Source organism: Aquarana catesbeiana, linkage group LG05 (assembly GCF_042186555.1).
Source record: "Aquarana catesbeiana isolate 2022-GZ linkage group LG05, ASM4218655v1, whole genome shotgun sequence".
Lineage (NCBI taxonomy): Eukaryota > Metazoa > Chordata > Amphibia > Anura > Ranidae > Aquarana > Aquarana catesbeiana.
This window is the reverse complement of record NC_133328.1, coordinates 451,879,176-451,899,854: the sequence shown is the minus strand read 5'-3', so window position 1 is coordinate 451,899,854 and position 20,679 is coordinate 451,879,176. Positions and strand designations below refer to the sequence as shown.

At 41.9% G+C, this 20,679-nt stretch overlaps 1 protein-coding gene across 5 annotated transcripts in view; it reads left to right on the top strand.

Annotated features, from left to right (window-relative positions):
* Positions 1-20,679, top strand: part of RNMT (RNA guanine-7 methyltransferase) — a 96,101-nt gene that overhangs the window by 62,436 nt on the left and 12,986 nt on the right. For all 5 annotated transcript variants that reach the window (XM_073631285.1, XM_073631288.1, XM_073631286.1 and 2 more), the window contains exons 10-12: positions 1,900-2,017; positions 4,284-4,385; positions 11,709-11,742. In XM_073631285.1, the coding sequence (XP_073487386.1) occupies positions 1,900-2,017; positions 4,284-4,385; positions 11,709-11,742 (254 nt within the window). The remainder of the gene's footprint in view (positions 1-1,899; positions 2,018-4,283; positions 4,386-11,708; positions 11,743-20,679) is intronic.

The following is a 20,679-nucleotide window of genomic DNA, read 5'->3' as shown; positions in this document are numbered from 1 at the left end:
CTGGTTTCGTTAATAGTGGTCTCTTCGGCAGATTTGCCACGAGATCATTTTTATCGGCGGTGGGAGAGGGGCCCGCTGCTTACCGGAGCCGTTGGTACCGGCGGAGGCGATCGGATGCTTATCCTTCCTGGTTATGGAGACAAGTGAGGGGTAGATGGCCCCTACCCGTCTCCATACTATTGCAGGGCGGCAGCGACGTCACTAAAGCTCATAGCTCTTTAAACAGCTTTTTTATTTTTTTTTTTTTTTTAAATAACTATTTTGTTTGTTTTTTGTTTGTTTTTTTTTTTTATTGCTTTTTCAGAGGTCCTGTCATGCATTTTTTTTTTTTTTTTTTCTTTACAAGGGATGTTTACATTCCTTGTAATAAAAGTGACATAATTCTTTTTTATTTTATTTTTTTTATTTTTAAAGAACAGTGTAAAAATTAAAGGTAAAATAAATTCGAAAAAATAGAATTTTTTTTCGCTTCTGCACGCCGAGCTCACATGCAGAAGCGAACGCATACAAAAAGGGTGTTCAAACCACACATGTGAGGTATCGCCGCGTTCGATAGAGCGAGAGCAATAATTCTAGCCCTAGACCTCCTCTGTAACTCAAAACATGCAACCTGTAGAATTTTTTTTAAACGTCACCTATGGAGATTTTTAAGGGTCAAAGTTTGTCGCCATTCCACGAGCAGGCGCAATTTTGAAGCCTGACATGTTGGGTATCAATTTACTTGGAGTAATATTATCTTTCACAATATAAAAATTGGGCTAACTTTTACTGTTGTCTTATTTTTTTTTAATTAAAAAAAGTGTATTTTTTCCCAAAAAAGTGCGCTCGTAAGACCGCTGCGCAAATAGGTTGTGACAAAGTATTGTAACAACCGCCATTTTATTCTCTAGGGTGTTAAAATATTTTTTTTATAATGTTTGGAGGTGCTAAGTAATTTTCTAGCAAAAAAAAACTGTTTTTAACAAAAAATCTCAGAAAGGGGCTAGGTCCTTAAGTGGTTAATCTCCTTTTTGAAGCCAATCTGATCTCCATTGTAATCTCAAAGCACTATTTGTTCTTTGAGAACCTGAAGCCTTTTCTTTGAGACCTGTACTATGAGAAATCCATAAGTTGCTATCTTTCCTAAAATAGTAGTTGCATGGCTGCCATACTAATGAAATATGTTGATACTTAAAGTGGAGCTCCACCCAAAAGGGGAAATTCTGCTTTAAGTACTCCTCCCCTGCCACTTTTGGCATATCTTTTTATTTTTATTTTTTTGGTGGTGGACTGGGTACCTCAAAACTAGGCGATCGAGTAAAAGTCCTCCTCTCCCCCTACCTCCCTGCAGTCTTCTGGGATTCGTCACAGGTCCCAAAGGACTGCTGGACCATTCAGGAGGCACAGCGTGACTCGCGCATGCACAGTGTGCACAGTTGAAATGCCGGGGAGAAGGGGTGGCTCTGGTGAGCACATTGCTGGATCGTGGGGCAGGTGAGTGTGTGTTGAAGTCAGCAGCTACAGTAGCTGCTGACTTATAATAAAAGAGGAGCTCCAGTTGTTTGTGTTTAAGTCCCAGAACAAACTTGCAGATTGGAGTGTCCGTGAAATCAAACCTCTGATGTGTAAATTACTGAAGAAGATCAACCAGACAGGAAAGCAAATGCAGCATCGAAAATTTCTCAGTACTGATTTCCTAAAAGCACATTTGCAGTATGAATGGTAAAGTATGCAGTGGAAAAGGTCAAATAACTTTTGAAATTGTAATTTCAGTACTGGCCATGAGGTGCTGCTGTGTCTGTTCTAAGTGCTTAAGTTGGAAAAATAAATGAAACTAGATGGAGAAAATGACAATAAGCAAGCAGCGATGGATCTGAAGTGAAAGCGTGGGAGGAACTAACACATACATTTGTTTTGCAGAATGGCCAAGAAGTATAAAATGAAACTAATTTACAAGAGGACCTTTAAGGAATTTTTTGAAGAGAAGGTTAAAAATGTCGAACAGAAAACTCTGCTGAATAAAATGCAGGCTTTGGAGGTACTTTTGTTAAGTTTTGTTAATGACATAGACTGTCACCCATCATTGTATAGTATTCTGTTAGACACATAATGAAAACTGGTTCGAAGCTGTACTGGAGAAAGTGATGCATTCTCATTTCTTTCTTTTTACTGGTCCGGGAAAGCATATTTTTGTCAGTGGGACATGGCTGACGCTTTTGAGCTGTTTCCTGATTACTAGCTGTTTACAGTGCTGCTTCATATGCTTAGCTTTTCGCTTTTCTCTTTTCTTTTCTCCTTTTCTCTTTTCTCTTTTTTTTTTTTTTAACATAGTATTATCCCTCTCATGTAATTTTAATGTAGATTTTTTAACATGGTGGGCTGGCAGTGAACGGATGGGGCTTATGGGGTGGGTGGACTGATGGCATCCACATTACATTCCATTTGCAAGAGATTGAACTTTTCTGAGTACTTTAGATCCTAGCCAGATTATAAAGCTGCGCTAAAGGTGCAAATATTTACTTCTGCTCCACTGATTTGTTGTCTGAGAGGTCCCTCACCAGCATTGGCATAGTATCCCAGGCTTCTTCCGGGAGCCGGTGTTCCGCCACGTTGATTGGCCAATGTGGAATTACCGAATTCCTGCACATGTGCTATAGTCCCCTCATCTTGGGACACTGGCACTGTGTTGTGATGTGTGGCTTTGTTTACATTCTGGAGAGGGTTGCTAACGGGGGCAGGTAAGTGCATTTTATTGCTGAAGTCAAATTGCATGTCATTTTTGCAACAAAGAGCCCTGTCTGTTCATATTTATTTTTTATTTTCGAAGTTCTGCTTCAAGCCCCCTTTTTTTTTTTTTTTTTTTTTTTTTTTTTTTTTTTTTTTTATTGGCAGAGGGAGGAGTCTCATTAGCATCACCAGAATGTAATGTTGCTTTAGTTCCTAGAATCCACAGTCTACCACAGGATTTCTCAACCAGGGTAAAAATCCATACCTAAGGACTGTTTGATTCTTTACTAAGAGAGGGTGATAATGTGAATTGTTTGTTTTAAAGCAGAAGTATAGCCAAAGCTTTTTGGCTATACTTCTATGGATCACAGGAGTGCAGTTTGTTCTGCACTCCTGTGACCCATTTGAGCCCACAGCCGGCTAAAGCCTGCTGACATCACAGAGCCGGTCTAGGCTCTGAAAAGATTCCGACCATATGGTCAGGTTCCACCCTGAACTCACGTCTGGCTCATCCTCTCAGTGAACTGCTGAGAGCGTGAGCCAGTCCCTCCCACCCCCTTTACAGCCCAGTGCTTCATTGAGCAGAGCAGGGAGTCGGTGACTGACAGTCCCGACTCTGCTCAGAGCGGAGGGGAGAGCTGAGTTATAAGTGGTGTTTGATCACTCAGTTCTCACTACAGAGCTGACGGGGGATCAATGCTGCATCAACCTAGGTGAGCATAATGTTTTTTTAGAAAGCCATACATCTTTTAAATACAAGCATTTTTTTCTAATGAAAAGCTATATCTTTATGGTTCCCATTTTAAACTAATGTAAAACAATGCTAAATGTCTATGATTTAAGGCCTCCTGAGGGCAGAAAAGTGTAAGCTGTTCTGTCTCTTGGATTTTTTATTTTTTTTGCCTATACTATTTAAATTGATTTTATGCTGTGAAGGATCCGAGTGACAGATTGCATCTATTTAAAAAAACAAATGCCTAAATCAGTTGTAGCTGACTTTTCCTCATCATGCATGCATGCATGCATATTTTTTTACATCTTTTGTGTAAGGCATTCGGTTTTGTATATTGTTATAATTATACACTTTTTTGGTCACAGCAAGGAAAATTGCTTGACTTAAAATAGCATTTCTGGAGATTTAAAAATATATACTCTTGAGTATACATTACTGAATACAGTCTTATTTTGGTGTTGAAGAATTGATCTATGACGTAAGATGAAAAGGATCAGACACAAGCTGCTGTTTTTGATTGTATGGTCTTGTGAAGTAAGTGCTGGAGCATGATAGTTAGTGAAAGTAGTGCTGCATAATATTGTGGTTTTTAGGAGATTCTCTTTCTACTCATGGATTATACATTTGTCATAACAATCAACAACTTGAATAGTACATTTACTTTACTGACTCACTGTCAGATTGGCTAAAATCTGGTTATTTTAAACAGTTTCAGTTATACAGCCCCACTGGAATATACAGTAGAACTTTTAAATGTGTTCGGTATTTTGTATTTTTGTTCAATTTTGGAAGGTAGTCATTTTACTGCGTCATTAACCAGACATATTTTTTCAAAATCTTTTAGCAATATCCACCAGCATCAAATGCGAGTTTAGTCTCGAACAGTGAAGAAGACTATGAGCATGCCAAGAGAACTAAGGAGAGTGGCAAAGCCAAGATGCCCTTGGTAAGTGTTTTAGTCAATTATATGTGCTACTGCTAAAACAGATGTATATAGTTCTGTTTCTGATAGCCAGCAGTTAGTAGAGGTGTTATATCCTGATGTTCCTTGAACAACCTATTTAGCCCATGCTTTGGCAATGAAAATAACAGATTATACATATAATTCGTTTTTTGTTACAGATATAATCTATCTATATATCTTATTTTATTCTTGCAATTATAGTACTATGTGCAATAAAATGTGTAAGTAAAGCACATACCTTCCCATTGGTCATCCTTTACCCATTACTCCCCCCACACGTGTAAATGTATTGTGTTTTACTCTTTACCTACTTGGCTTCCCTGGGAGCAGCAGGTATGGTTCTCTGCTAGATTGCCTTACAGGGCCCCTCCTTGGTTCAGGAATGAGATGGCTCGGTTCCCTTTCTGCTTCTGTGCCTGACGCAGGCCATGTCTTGAAGCGGCACAAAACCTTGTCAGGGACCAGTACGTGCAGAGGTGGTTCTCAGTCTGAGTTTCTGGGTGCATGCACTGTAGGAGTCTTGGTGGGGGTTCACAAGGTTGCTGCGTTGGGTGTGTTACCTGGCTGCGTTCTTGTTTGACCGGATGATGCCAAATAGTATTCCTAGCTGTTATGAAGTCCTTTTCGGGCACAGGAGGCTCTGGTTCCAAGCCTTATTCTTAACAATCCCTGTTCGGGTAAAGTTATATCCAGGCACCAGAGGCTGTGATTCCAAGCCTTATTCTCGGCACATGAGGAGGGCCAGTTTGTGCCTAAATGGCGGTCAGGACGCAACAGGTGGAGGAGCTAATGCTGTGTTTTGGATTCTTCATTGCACACTGCAGCTTAGGCAAATACAGGCACCCTTGACGCCAGCAGGACACAGGTAAGCTGGAGGTTGCTGTACCTACTTGCTTTCTCTTGTTTGTTCTAGGTTTTCACCTAGCCTGCAATCTGTCACCTAGGACCTCTTGATGTTGGGCTTAGCTTGGCAGGGCACTGTTGGACTCTCCCTATCCAAGGTTTCTTAAAGGGAGTTAGAGGGTGACCAATTTCACAATGTTTAGCCAGCAGGGATATTCCACTGCTCGGGCTCCTGTGAGAGTACTCCTTCCTGGTAAGCAGATTGCTCCACTCGGTAATTTTTTTTCAACTATCCTCGATGTTTATGCGGAGCATCTCTCTAGGGATTCTCTCGATTCCAAAAGGTCACCTTTGCCAGTCCAATATGAATATCCAAGTCCTCTCAAGTTATCCCCTCAGAAGTGAAATTGGGGGGTTACAGGTACATTCTTGAGGTATGTATGCTTTCTCTGGATTCTGGTGTTCCCAGATTCTGCTTATACAATCCAACTGAAGTTGCAAGGCAGGCAAGGAGCTCGGAGTTGAAGTTTTCGTCAAGCAGGGTGTCTTAAAGCCCACTATGGGCTGTGATAGTCCACAATGAGAGGTGCTGAGTTGGGTGACAACCTTCAGGGTGCTGAGCTAAGAGGTGGATAGGGCGTCCTTCCTTACATAGTGACAACCCAACTCATTCTTTGGTATCGGTGCAGCACCCAGCAGATCAGAGAGGGGATCTTCAGACACAGAGCAGTATATCTTTAGCACTTTAGGCCTGGTACACAGGGGCTGAATATTGGCCAGTTCAGAAAATTGGCCGACATTTGGCCAGTGTGTACGGCAGCCTGTCTGAAGGAAGCCTGCCAAACATCCAGCCTCTGTGGAACAGGCATTCTGGAAAACCCTTTGTCGGAGCACAATACCCAAGCGGGAAGATCACTGTACTAACATCGCTTAGCACGGTGAGCTCCTCCCGAGCGCCTGCGGGTTTTTTTTTTGTTTTTTGTTTTTTTCAGCCTGCGAGCACCCAGGTCGTATGTGAATTGAACGGGAATGCACAGCGTGTTCCTGTGCGATTTGTGTTGTGAATTGGCCCTCAGCGAGAAGTTTTTTTTTATTTTTTCCAGTCCACTGTAGGCTCACAAATCGCATTCGTTCATCGGAACTATTTCTAATGGCTATTACCAGGGTGTGGCTGCCTCAATAGTGTGGGGGGGGGGATTGCCAGCCCACTGTCGCAGGGAGAGGGGGCAGCAGGAGGAGAGCTGCAGATGCTGGTTAATGTTACATGTTCCACCCTAAAAACTGGGGAACATGTTCCAAAAGTGAACTTACCCTTTTAATGTTTTCAACACTAGGTCCTTTACAGGATGTGTGGTGCTTGTGTTCTTTTTGTGTTCATCCATTCTAGACTACAGTTTTACATCCTTTTTTTTTTTTTTTTCCCGAGATTGTGAAAAGTCTATTTACTGCAGAACTTTAGAACATTTATATAAAATCCTATGCTTGCTCCACAGCACTTGTGTAATGATGTAACTATTAACACGTAACCTTTTTTACATATGCTTTACTTATGAGCTCTGGTGATTATTTATCTTGTACCACAGTGTTGTACCTCTTCATAGCTTCCTTTGTACGTAGGTAGATAGTCAATTACTCCAAAGTAGAGCTGCACAATTAATCGTCAAGAATCATTATCGTGATGTTGACTAAAGGGTTTCACAATTCTTTCTATGCAAAGAATTCTCTCTGCTCTTCTGAAGCCACAGTGGTCAAAAGAAAGGAAGAGAAAAACCGGGCAGTCTGCCAAGAATCAAAACATTCTTTAACTTCAGTGTAAACATTGTAACAATTTGTCAATGGAATAGACTTCCAGTGGAAGTGAAACAAGTTTAACCACTTAAACACTAAACCTTTTCCTGACATTTGTTGGATTTTAAGTTAAAATCATATTTTTTTTTTCTGCTAGAAAATTACTTGGAGCCCCCAAACATTATATATATATATTTTTAGTAGACACCCTAGAGAATAAAATGGTTGTTGCATTATTTTATGTCACACTGTATTTGCGCATCGGTCTTTCAAATGCAATTTTTTTTTGAAAAAATTACTTTCATGAATTAAAATAAATAAAAAAAAAATAACCAGTAAAGTTAGCCCATATAATATTTATTTATTTATTTTTGTATAATGTGAAAGATTTTACGTCATGAGAATCGTGAGACAATCGTGATCCTTTTATTCTAAGCAAAAAAATTGTGATTCTCATTTTGGCCAGAATCATGCAGCTCTACTCCAAAGGTTTAGGTCTTTTTATGGAATGTCATGTGTTTGCATTGCTTCAAGCAGAGCTCCACCCAAAAGGCGAAGCTCTGCTTGTCTGCCTCCTCACCCCCTCCGCTGCCACATTTGGCATCTTTGGGGGGGGGGGTTACCTGTTTTTGACAGGTACTTACTAGTTCACCGCTGCAAACTCAGCCGGAAGTTCAGCCCCCCTCCTTCCCCAGGCAGTAGGAAACTGGCTTGGAAGTCACAATGCTTCACTGCTGGTTTCCTATAGTGGAGATGGCGGCAGCACCTGATAGCCATTTTAAAAAATCGGCTCGAGTGCTGCCCTCGCTGGATCCCTGGGCAGGCAAGTGTCCTTGTATTAAAAGTCAAACTTTTTAAATTTTTGTCAGAATTGGCCTGGAGCTCCTCCTTTTTAGTGTAGAATGTTGCAACAAGTTTATATTTACAAACCAAAGTCCATTTTCATGTTTTATGTGTTGTATTTATGTGTTTTGGGTGGCGTCTATCCTGTACCTCAATGTTATGCCTCTTCCATGACTTCCTGTGTAGATGGTGTGTTAGTTTTTTTTTTTTGCTTTATTTTTTTGTAATCTTTGTGCTACAACATATATATTTTTTTACAGGGGTATAGCCATATTTTTTGCAGGTTGTCTGCTTATATTGTAATCCTTTTGGCATGCCTTTTTTTGATTTTGTTGCAATCCTGTATTTTTGAGTCGATACAGACTTCATAATATAAAGATTTCTGTGCTCGGTGCAAATTAATATAAACGCAAGAAAACGAACAGCGGCATTTATCCTGTATTTGAATACAAAAGTATAAAAAGCCTAGAAGTGACCTAATCACGCACACCTGCTGTGCCAAGAAAAGCTGCGATACATGCTGTCTTTACAATTGCATTTGTTGTACCCTATTTATTTTTTTAAATGTTTTACATACTGTACCATTAAAGTGGTTCTAAAGGCAGAAGGTTTTTTTTTTACCTTGATGAATTTTATGCATTAAGTTAAAAAAACCTTCTGTGTGCAGCAGCCCCCCCCCCCCCTTATACTTATCTGAACCTCCTCTCTATCCAGTGATGTGCACAAGAGCAGCTGCTCTCCCGGGTCTTTCTCCTCATTGGCTGAGAGTGTCGGTCACAGCCCATGAGGACAAAGAGGGGGTTGGCTCCCGCTGCAGTCAGTCACAGCCAGTGAGGACAGAGGGGGTGCAGGGCCGAGCCTCACTCTGTATGAATGCTCAGAACAGCGGCTCGAGCGAGCCTGCTTGGGTGCCCCTAGAGCAAGCTGCTTGCTCTGGGAGCACTCAGCAGGAGGGGAGGGGCCAGGAGTGCCATTGGGTGGGACCCGAGAAGAGAAAGGTGCTGTTCTGTGCAAAACTACTGCACAGAGCAGGTGAGTATGCCATGTTATTTAAGAAAGGGAAAAAAAATTGCCATTTTAATATCAGTTTAATGATCTCTGTTCTTCGTCATTGATTGCTTTTCTATCTGGCTGAGATACCCTTTTGTGGCAGTTGATTGGCCCTCTGATGGAGTGTCCTGGTACACACGTGCTGTTAGACCTCTTAATATTTGGGGTCTAGCTGTCTGTTACGATGTGAAAGTGATCACTGGTTTAGAAGCACAGAATGGATCGCATTCAAAAATGACATTTATTACTTTTGGTAGTTTTCAACACTAATTGGTGTTCACATTTTTCATTTTGTGAATTGTCACATTTATGCTACATTTTCTATGTGGATTGACCAAGGCCTCAATAGGGGTTGGTTCCTTTTTTTTTTTTTTTTTTTTTTTTTTTTAAATTATCTTTTTCTGATTTTTTTTTTTTGGAATCTGTCCTTTGTAACTTTTGAAAGCTCTTATTTTCCCTGCAGTTGGGTCTTTCTTTAGTGTTTTTTTTTTTTTTTCTCGGTATTTAATATAACCGGGTCCACCCTATCTGTCCATATTTATGATCAGCCCTGTGAGAGGAAAGATCTCTGGGATTTTCTCTTGCCCCTCCCTAATCTGGTAAATTCTCACTAATCCTCTCATATGCTGTTCTGGAGGATGATTTGGGAAAACCAAACCTATGGTTCTGCCCACTGATGACATTAGCCGAAAGGAGTGGTCGGGTTGGGTGGCTGGCAGGCATCGCTGGATGACGTGATTGATGATGGATCTACATGGGGGGACATTTTTTTCTTAAATAAAATACTTGTCAAAAACTGCATTTTATTTACACTAGTAATTTTGTTGTGGGAAAGTAGGCATACGTTCTATCGCTCGCTTGGGAGGGGGGTGCATTATCTGGGGGCGCTCTTGTTAAAGGGGACTTCCACATTCTGATAAGTCATCCGCAACAGCTATAATTACTATTGTGTGCTGTGATGTGCCCTCAGCTTTTACATGGTACAGGGCACTTTATACCAATCACAGCATCCCAATACAAAACACAGCTGTTCTGAATGAAATCCATTCATAACAGTTGTGTTTACATTGTGGGTCAGGCTGGGTACCTGGAGATGCAGTCCATTGTGTCAGGTGGTCACAGCGGTCATGGGAGCTGCGCACTGCGCGCCCATCAGCTGGTGATGTACATGCATGTGATCCAGCCTTCATTTTTCTGCTAATTTATAATGTCTTGGCTTTAATTACAGCACACAGGTAAATGAGTCAGAGGTTGTATATGCTCCACCCTCTGTAACTTATACACATACATATGGCTTGTTAAAGATGGTCAGAAAGTGAGCTTTCAGTAGAACATTTGTAGGACAGTCCTTGACTTTTATAGGAGGTTTTTTGTTTTTGTTTTTTTTTTGTTTTTTTTTTTACATGAGAACATATTAATCACTTTTTATATATTTTTCAAGAACCATATTTTCCTTTAAACCTGTGCTAATTGTAAACTAGAAACCGTAACCCATTGGGTGGGAAAACCTGTGCAAACGATACCTGCGACTGTTGGTTATAGTTTCCTGAGTGCCTAGGAGACTCCCTTCATGAACCTGGGACATTGAACATTTTGTATCTTCATTTGCACAGCTGGGAAGTGAAGCTTTATACTCTCCTAGCAGTATGAGCCTTTCTTTGATTAAAGGGGTTCATATCAATGCATGGAGTGTGGATAGTGGGAAAGATTTGTCTTAGATGAGTGAGCGCCTCTTGGTGTTTGCTTTCCATACTTTTTATAGGCTAGAACTCATGCAGTTTTATTTTAATTATAATAAGATTATATTTGTCTTGATTTTTTTTTTTTTTTAATCCTCACAACTTTATTTGCCCCACTTCTTCCTTTTTTTTTTTTTTTTTTTTTTTTTTTTTTACATGAAATATTTGTAAAAGAAAAATTAAACCTTTGTTAAGCCAGCTTGCATCATTACCCTTTTACTGCCATACTCGCGTTTTAAAAAGAATAACACATTAAAAACACTTTTTTACAATTGAATTTTTTAGCATTAAAATATATTTATAACTTTGCATTTTTATCTATTTCTAATGGATATAGGGTACCTAACTTATACGTTAAGTATTCTGTGTTTGTGGTTCCTGAGTGGTAGTAGGTACTTGCTCTGCTTTTGTTTGTTCATGCTTATTTTTTCCTTGTTTAAATTTAATTCTAAAATCTGGTTTTGAAAACCCAAATTCATATGTAAAGATCTATTTTAACAGTATCGCACTTCACATCAAATGTGCATGTGTGAGCATTGGCAAATAACGTTATTTCTAAGTAAATAAATGTCTTTCTTACCCAAAGAAGTAAAATGCCACTTTGGGTTGAATCATGTCAGCCCAGGGAAACAAGACATGATCCTAGGCTATCCATGGCCATCCTACAAGTTTATGATAGGGGAGGGAACAATGCATAGTTGTGCATTACGGAGTACCCAGTACCTACAGCTTCTACACTGATTGAAGTTCTCTCTGCAGGCAGAGTGGGAATAAACGCTGAGGTGTCTAGCAGATATTCACTCTCTAGGGGCCTGGGTCTCAGACCTATCTTTTATCAGCGAGGTAAGAGGATCAGCCAGAAGCAAATCCTATAATAATTTATAACCATAAATATTGATGTAATCTACTTTTTAATAGCCCAAAATTATGTAGATTTGAGCTTTTTTTCCACATGTACTGTATTAAAATAAATGCTACAGGTCGTGCTTAAAATGTCACATTTTTTAAGACCTAAATTAATTTTTTTTTTTTTTCCTTTCAGGGAACTTTAAGTAAATCTGAATGGGAAGCTACAAGTAAGTAATATCAAATACTGTACACGGCATAAACTGATTGTGGTACATGACAAGTTTCTGTTAACAGTTGCAACTCACAGGTTTAAATAAACTTGACACAAGCCTGTGCAATTAAAACTAAGCATATGGCAAAAGCATACATAAGCATGGGTTGCTAAATGCTCAAGCCTTCATGTCCAGAGGTGTAAAACACACTATTTGGCTTGGTTCACACTTGTACGACAAAACTCCGACATTGGGAGCTCATGTCGCATGACATGTGAAAATCAATGTTTCCCTTTGAGAGCCGTCTTAACTGGTCCGACACAAGTCGGTCCGACTTTGAAAAATGCTCCCTGCACTACTTTGGTCCCACTGGTCCTACTTCAGTCCATTGAATATCATTGACGTTGGAACAAAGTAGGATCCTCGTCCTAACGATCCATCTTGTGACATACGACATGGTGATTACAGCAGCAGTAAAAGGAATTTGTCACACTGGGATTGTTTTGATTGGTCAAGGACAAGTCTTACTATCACAAAGTCAGATCAAAGTAGTATCCTGTTCATTCAAGTCCGATGGATGTAGGACTGATGTTGCAGAGCAAAATAGGATGACAGTGGTATGACTGTCGTTTAGTATCAGTGTGAACCCAGCCTTAGTGTTTCGTTTAGCTTCGTCCTTTCTCAGGCCTGCTGTTGGTCATTAAGCCCACCTGTCATACTTGAGTATAGGGGCAAGAGGGGATGGGGCTAGGTTTGGCATTAAAAAGATAAGCACCTAGCTTAAGGTGCCCTTTTCTTTGAATCTAATGTGGTTTTTCACTTCAGTAACTATTTTTTTTATCAAATGCTTTGCAAATCCCAATGATTTTTTTTTTTTTTTTTTTTTTTCTTTACTCTTGTCTCACAAATATATTAAGGGCTCTTTCACACCGGGCAGATCAGTGATGATCCGCCCCGTGAACACCCCGTGATCCCCACTGAGCAGGAAGATGACAGGTCCGTCGCTGCACACTGTGCAGCGACGGACCTGTCAGAGCGCCGCTCCCCCCTATGGGGGATCGGATGATGACGGACCGTAGAGTCCGTCGTGACCCGATCCGATACGAAAACGGATGGAAAAGTAGGGTTTTCCTCAGTTACACTTTTCGGATCAGAGCGGGTCGGATGTCAGCGGACATGTTACCGCTGACATCCGATGCTACATAGGGATACATGTATGTCCGTTTTTCATCCGAAAACGGAAGGATGAAAAACGGACATAAGGATCGTCCATGTGAAAGAGCCCTAAGACGGTCACCGGAAGGGAAATATGTTAATTTTTGTTTTGGGTTGTACTCATACAAATGCTAATAATTTGGTAGAAACTGCCTGTATTCTGCTGAAATTTTTCTATAATTCCCATGCTTATCTGTTTGCACAGAATTCCACATCCTAAAAATGTATGTATATTACTGCTTTTATATGCTGAATTTTATGAAAAAGTAGCACAAAATCAGAATGGCAGTAATGAAGCTGTTGAAGTAATGTCAGTAGCATCTTTATAAACACATGCACATATGTGTGTACCAAGAATGTGAAGGATTCACTACATAACTGGACTGTGAGCAATTTTTTTCTTTAAGTGGTACAAGATATAGCTTTTCTGTGTTTCATGCTTGCATGCATTTTTGAAAAAGTAATTGTAGCATGAAATGTGTAAATCTATTCACGAAACCGGGACACACACATAGTCTAGGCAAATTTGCCCTGCACTTTTTATTCAGCAAGGCAGCAACCTTGCTGAATAGCAAACCTTTTCATTGCAGGAGGGCTTTGTACAGCACATCAATATCATAATCATATAAAATATCCGCTTGTCTGATCCACAGTCTAAGCTCAGGTCAGTTTCTAACAGGGTACTCCTATGTGTTCACCTAAACAAATGGGCAGCACTTGTACCTTTTTAGTATTTTATAAGCAGTCGGTCTTTTCACATGGCAGCAGGCTCCCATAGCAGCTACAAGGTAGGATGTGTACCTAAGAACAGAGTCTTTATTCCAGAGAGGCTCTACAAAAGAGGTTCTACAAAGCCTCCGGGCTCTAGGACACTGAACAAAACTTAGTGTTTGTGACCCCCAAAAAAATAAACTGATCATGTTCCCTTGAAGCATGTATAACAACACAGTGCTTGTGCTGTGTAATTTGGCCCTTTTTTGGGCTTAAAATACCTGGCTGATCCTGCCTGGCTATACCCTCCCCCCCTGTAAACTGACCATGGTATATCATGGCTGCTAAACCCTGACACCATCAGGTCAGTTTACGTGCCTCCATCATCCGCAGCCCTGCTCCCTGCTCTCCTGTCTCTCTCCTCTGTCCTCCTCTCCCTGTCTGTCAGCTAATCTGTGCCACTATGCCCCTCCCTTCCCTTCCTGCTGCTATCATAACTGTACTACAAACAGCCCATTCCCTCTGTTGGCTAACATTATCTATCCCAGTGTCTGTACTTCAAAAAAAAAAGCAGATTATACCTTCTATTGTAGCATCTCCCGAGGCTCACAACTCCTTGGCCCTCTCTCCTCCCTGGTTGACATCAGCAACAGTGCTCGACCCTGCTCACTATAGTTGTCAGCTGGGCAGAGGAAAGAGCCGAGGAGTCACGTGCGCCTCAGGAGATGCTCTGATATAAGGTATAATAGGCTTTTTTTTTTCTTTTTTTTTTTTTTTTGCTGCTGACACTGGAATAGATAATGATGGCTAACAGAAGGGATGAGCGGTTTGTAGTGCAGTGGCTTAACAACCACTTTAAGGTGGTTGTAAAGCTTATATTTTTTTCTAGAGTAGCAAACGTGTTATAGTTGCCTGCTCTGTGTAATAGTATTGCACAGAGTGGCTCTGTTTCCTCTTCTGGGGTCTCCCACTGGCACTGTAGACTCCTCCTCATCTTGGTGCACCACCATAGGGAGCAAGTGTGGGCTCACTCCCGAGTCAGTTGCATCTACAGAAATCCAGCCTGGCTTGGCACGCCCCAAGCCCCCCTTTCTTTTCACAGGATTTGGTTGACAGCAGCAGGAGCCAATGGCTTCCGCTGCTGTCACTGAGTCGTCCTGAGGAAAGAAAGAAAGAACAGCACTGCTGCACTCTGGCACAGTGTTGGCTTGGGATTGGTGAGGGGATAATAAAAAATACTGGAACTTTTTTTTACCTTAATGTAGGGAATGAATTAAGATAAAAATGTCCTGGCTTTTTAGAGCTGCTTTAGAAGACAACAGGTAAATAAGTATGGCGCTACAACAAAACAAAGCCGTTTTAAATCCCAGTAAAATGCATTAACATTTTTGGTCGTAACACTCAAAATGTGGAAAATTTCAATGGGTAGGAGTTCTTTTTCAAGGCACTGCATAGGTTATTAAAACCAGGTGAGAGAGAGCATTAGTGTGGTGGAAAGGTAATCACAAGGTGAAGGTGGATTGAGAGTGATATGGACAGAAGTATAACTTTCAGCACACATTTGTTTTGTTTTTATACTTTTTCAATTTTTTGAATTAACCATTTCACCTCCAGCTTTACCCCCCTTTCTGACCACGCCAAATTTTATATCCTTTTTTCCCACTAATAGGGCTTTCTTTTGGTGGTATTTGATCACCTCTGCGTTTTTGTTTTTTTTTTTGTTTTTGTTTTTTTTGCTCTGTAAACAAAATAGACTGACCATTTTACTTTCTGCTATATATCCAATAACATTTTTTGTTTTTAAATATTTTTTTTTCATCATTTTAGGCCAATATGTATTTGCTACATATTTTTGGTAAAAAAAAAATCCCAATAAGCGTATATCGATTGGTGTGCACAAAAGTTAAAGCGGCTACAAACTATGGGACATATTTATGTAAAGTTTTGTTTATTTTTTCACTAGTAATGGTGACGATCAGTGACTTATAGGGGGACTGCGATATTGCGGCGTTCAAATCGGGCACCTGACACTCTTTTGAGAACCGGTGACGTTATTGCAGTGATCAATGCTAAAAAGCAGGTGCTGGTGGACATTTAATTTCTAGCACATGGGATAATTAATGCAACATTTGCTTGCACTTTTTGTAGATTGCATGGAAGAATATTATGGTGGATGAGCATCTTAAGCACATTATTTTAATATTATTTTGCCCAGAAGGATGTTCCTGATAACCATGACTTGTTTTTCCCTTACAGCTTTTAGTTTGTAAAAGACCCCCCCCAACCATATGTTTTCTGAAAGCACCTGACCAGTAGAATAAAAAGGTGCTACGGATTTTTAAGGCCCCACAATATTTGTGCAAGTGTTCATCAAAACAATATTTACTAAAAATACGCTAAAATCATTATTAGGAGATAAAAAAAAGCACATTTTACAAAATTCCTACTAAATACCAAAGCTAAAACTGTATTGAGTTAATAAATGTCAAATATTTGTAAATTTTAAATTGCAAATTTTTATGAAATGGTGAAAAGGGAAGGTGCACAAAACTAAATAAAAACCATTTATTCTCAAAATACAAGGTCATTATTTTTCACATACAGCTTTCAGAGTGTGTAAAAGACCCCCCAAACCATATATTTTCTAAAAGCACATGACCTGTAGAATAAAAAAAAAAAACGTACTACTGATTTTTTTTTTTTTTTTTTTAAGGCCCTGCAATAGTTGCAAAAATGTTTAGTAAACCGCTATTTTCACACAAAAAACACACACTAAAATCATTGTTGGTGCACACAAATACAACATAACTTACAAAATTCCTTCTAAGTTCTTAGGACTCGGTTCACATGTGGCATACTAAAGTGTATGCCCATGGAGGGCTTTGTTTACCCACATGGGGATACCCAGGTGTCCTATTCATGGCAATTGGGATGCAGGGGCTTTATGGGCACAGCAGAGTCTGCAGAACAGTTTTGCTATAAGCTCATATGACCACCATTTGACATGAACCAGAAGGGATGAAAGTCTAGTAGCTACCATTACTGACTTGTTTTTAATGATGCAGGTGATGTGACTGTCAACATGATCCCGGCCAGGGAATCTTTTTTTTTTTTTTTAAAGATTAAAATCACTGCCCCAGCGCCTGCGTCTTTAAAAACAATTCAGCAATGGCAGTTTCCATACATCCCTTTTTTAAAGGACTACTTTCACAGAAGCCATGAGTGTAGACTCTTGCTCTTTTGAGCAAAACCCACCTGGCTTTAATCGGTCCTCTCCACTGTGCTACCTGTTTTGAGCATCCCTGACTACTGATAGTTGATATAAAAAAGAATCCCCCCCTTAAAATCACATGTCTTAATCGTACATCACGAGACACAGAGCCATAGTAGTTACTATGTGGGTTATAGGCCACCTTCAGGTGATGGACACTGGCACACCCTAAGACAGGAAGTCCACTCACTATATAACCCCTCCACTACTGGAAGTACCTCAGTTTTTCCGCCAGTGTCTTAGGTGTTGATCATGAATAAAGATGTGCTGTGCTGGGCTCCACTGGAGCAATCCTTGCTGGGGCTAGCTATGCAGCCGGATCCATTCAAAGTGTCTTTTCAGGCCGAATTGAATGGTACCCGGGCCTCGTGGCGGAAAAAACTAGGTTTATCCTGTAACGCTTCTCTTTTTAGAGAGCTGGACCCCGTGATCCAGTGCCTTGGTGTTTTCAGCCATAAATTTTTAACTGGCGGTGGTGCTCTACGGGTCCAGGAGTGTGGGTTCCCTGAAGGGGCCCTGGTTCCTGAAGGTTTTGTAACGGAACCCACTGTGAGGGGTGAAGAATTGGGGCTGTTGGTTTTACCACAGACATCCCTGTGGCGGGAAAGGTAAGTGGAGGTTTCTAAGGAATTTTTTTATTTTTGTTATGAAATGTCTCCTTTTAACCACTTCCCGCCTGGCCTATAGCAGAATGACGGCTGAGCGGTGGTTCAGTTATCCTGACTGGGCGTCATATGACGCCCTTCAGGATAACAGCCGCCGCGTGCCCAGTCTGACACACCGCTACACCGATCTCAGTAAAGAGCCTCCAACGGAGGCTATTTACCACGTGATCAGCAGTGTCCAATCATGGCTGATCACAGTGTAAACAGGTAGAGCCGGTGATCGGCTTTTCCTCACTTGCGTCTGACAGATGCGAGTAGAAGAGAGCTTATCGGCGGCTCTCCTGACGGAGGGCGGAGTCTGCGCTGATTGTTTATCAGCGCAGCCCCCCCACGGATGCCCACCCAGGACCACCAGGGAAGGGGGTAACATGGATGGCCAGGTATGTACACCATGGCCATCCACATATGAAAAAATTTGCACAATACATGCCAATCAGTGCCCACAAATGGGCACTGACTGGCAACATTATGGTCCCGCTAAAAAAAGTGCTGCCCAGCAATGCCACCCATCAGTGTTATCAGTGCCCATCTGTGCCGCCTATGAGTGCCCATCATCGGTGCCGCCTCATCAGTGCCCATCAGTGCAGCCAGATCAGTGCCTGTCATTGAAGAAGAAAACTTACTTATTTACAAAAAAATTTAACAGAAACAAAGAGGAACTTCATTTTTTTTTTTTTTTTTTTCTAAATTTTCGGTCTTTTTTTATTTGTTGCGCAAAAAGTAAAAATCTCAGAGGTGATCAAGTACCACCAAAAGAAAGCTCTATTTGTTTGGGTGCAGCGTAGCATGACCGCGCAATTGTCATTCAAATTGCGACAGCGATGAAAGCTGAAAATTGGCTTGGGCAGGAAGGTGCGTAAGTGCTTGGCATTGAAGTGGTTAAAGTAAATGTTGTCATGCCTAAGAGTCGCGACTGGGGGCTGTATAGAGCACGTACCTTGTCATGCTTACCTCAAAGATCTCGCTGTGTCAGCAGAAGCAGCAGGCTTCCCTCCGGTGAGCAGCTCAGACCTCCGGTAAGATTGGAGGGGGGGGGGGGATTTTCTTCCACTAAACACCCCCCACCTGGAGAAAGTTCTCCCTGGATAGGGGGAAGCCAAAACGATTGGCGATGCTGCTCCATTTTCTTCACCGCTCCTGCACGGCGGCTTGTCACAGGTCTCCTCCTTGCCGCTGCCCCCCCCACCACCACCACCACGCACACGCACGGATCGGAGGCCCGCGCGGGAAAACCCTCTTTTGAAAAGAGAGGGGGGTGTGATGTGATGTAAGGGGCGGCGCTTAGCCCAACACTGCAACCCCTGTCTGTTACTGAAGAGGTTTTTTCCTCTCAACCATATTACGATTGGAGCAGAGAGTAGTGACTTTAATCGCATCCCAGAATGGGACTAAGCGTGATAGGTCCCCTTCTATTACCCAGGACCCTCAAGCTTGGGTACCGGGGGCGGGAGATAATGAATTTCTCTCAGGGAACCAGGAAGAGGCTGATGACTCCTTCTGAGGGGTCAAATGCGGAAGGATCAGGTTCACAATCTGAAAGATTGGTGGTACAATCTCTTACTGAATTGGTCCGCTCCACATTTATGCTACCTTTTAACTGAGTCATCGATGAGCCTATTTCTTGTTTGGGTTCGCTAAAGCCTCCCCAAGCTGTTCATGCTTTTCCTATCCATTCATTGCTGGAAAAGCTCATATATTCTGAGTGGGATCATCCAGATAAGCAGTTTTATCCTCCTAAAAAGTTTTCTCCCTTCGTCTTTCAGGACAGCACCTGGAGAGAGCGCAGCTCCACCCACTTTCCCAGGAAACACTGCAGTTTCTTTAAAGACCGGACGCTTCCACCATGGCCTCAGTTGTAGTGTTTCCTCCACCATGGTGGAAGCGCTGCAGGGAACCAGGGGTCTGCTGCGCTTTCTCCAGGTGGGGAGAGTATTGGGCATACCGGTAAGGAGTTGTTTTTTCCTTGCTCTCAAAGACAGCCCAGCATCCCCCTTATGTGCGGTGGATTCTCCGGCGCCCCCTCCTCTTCATGCTCGGCGAGAGCCAGGCTGCGGAGGTTGCCGCTCCTATAGACCGGCGGCATGGCTGTGGAGAAGCGAACGGCGTCTCCTACACAGAGCCTCATGCCTTCCGGGTTCCGATGACGAGCGCGTCATTCCGGCCGGGGGCGGGGCCTCTAGCAGCGCGACGCGGCTTCCAGTTCCGGCCGCTGAAACGCAGGACAAGGGGGCGGTCTTCTGGCTGATGAAATTTCCAGCCCTCACAGCGGTGAGCGGCCCGGGAAAATCAAATAAAAGAGCACAGACGCCGCTGTAGTTCTGTCAGCAATGGAGGACGATCAGACGGCAGTGGCAGGAGCAGGAGCCACACCAGTCAGCCAGGCCCAGGTAAGCAGGGACATTGGTCTCTGTCATATTTACTCTATGGGCAATTATTTTAATGTTTATTCCCTTCCTAAAGGGGGAAGCCTGCAGATCACTCTTCCTGTGTACTACAAACAGGAAAAATGATTGATCATTTGGTTGGAAGTGGATCTGTGGGGTGATTCGCTGGCTGTGGAACAAAGCATAGGAGTTAAGGGGTTAACTCCCCTTTGTTTTTTTTCTTTGTACAGCATGTAATCTGTTTTGAAATGTTAGTTCAGCAGATATTTTTTCCCTTGTTATATTTCAGAAAGCTAAAGAAAAGACCAAGCATTCCTCCCCTCTTATTAAGAGGAAGTGTACTAAGGGATTCCTGGACCAAGATATTATGCAGGTCCTGTATTGCGGACATAGTTGAGGAGGAAACCACTCCTGCTATTCCTGCGACTCAGCAAGGAGAATTGCTGAGCTCCTTCCGGAAGGAACTGGCGGACACCTTTGAATCCTTCAGGTCCTATCTGGATAAACACCCGATTGCAACTGGCAGCACGGTTCCCCGTTCTCACGCCTCTGTTTCTGCATCCAGAGGGGGCAGTGACTCAGAGGATGGAGAGTGTAGTGCTTTTCCAAACTCTGACGAAGAAGCGGAAGAAGAGAGACTTCTTCTCCTTCTTCTAGGTACAAACTATCCCTTGAGAAGGTGGATGATCTGCTAAAAACGATACAC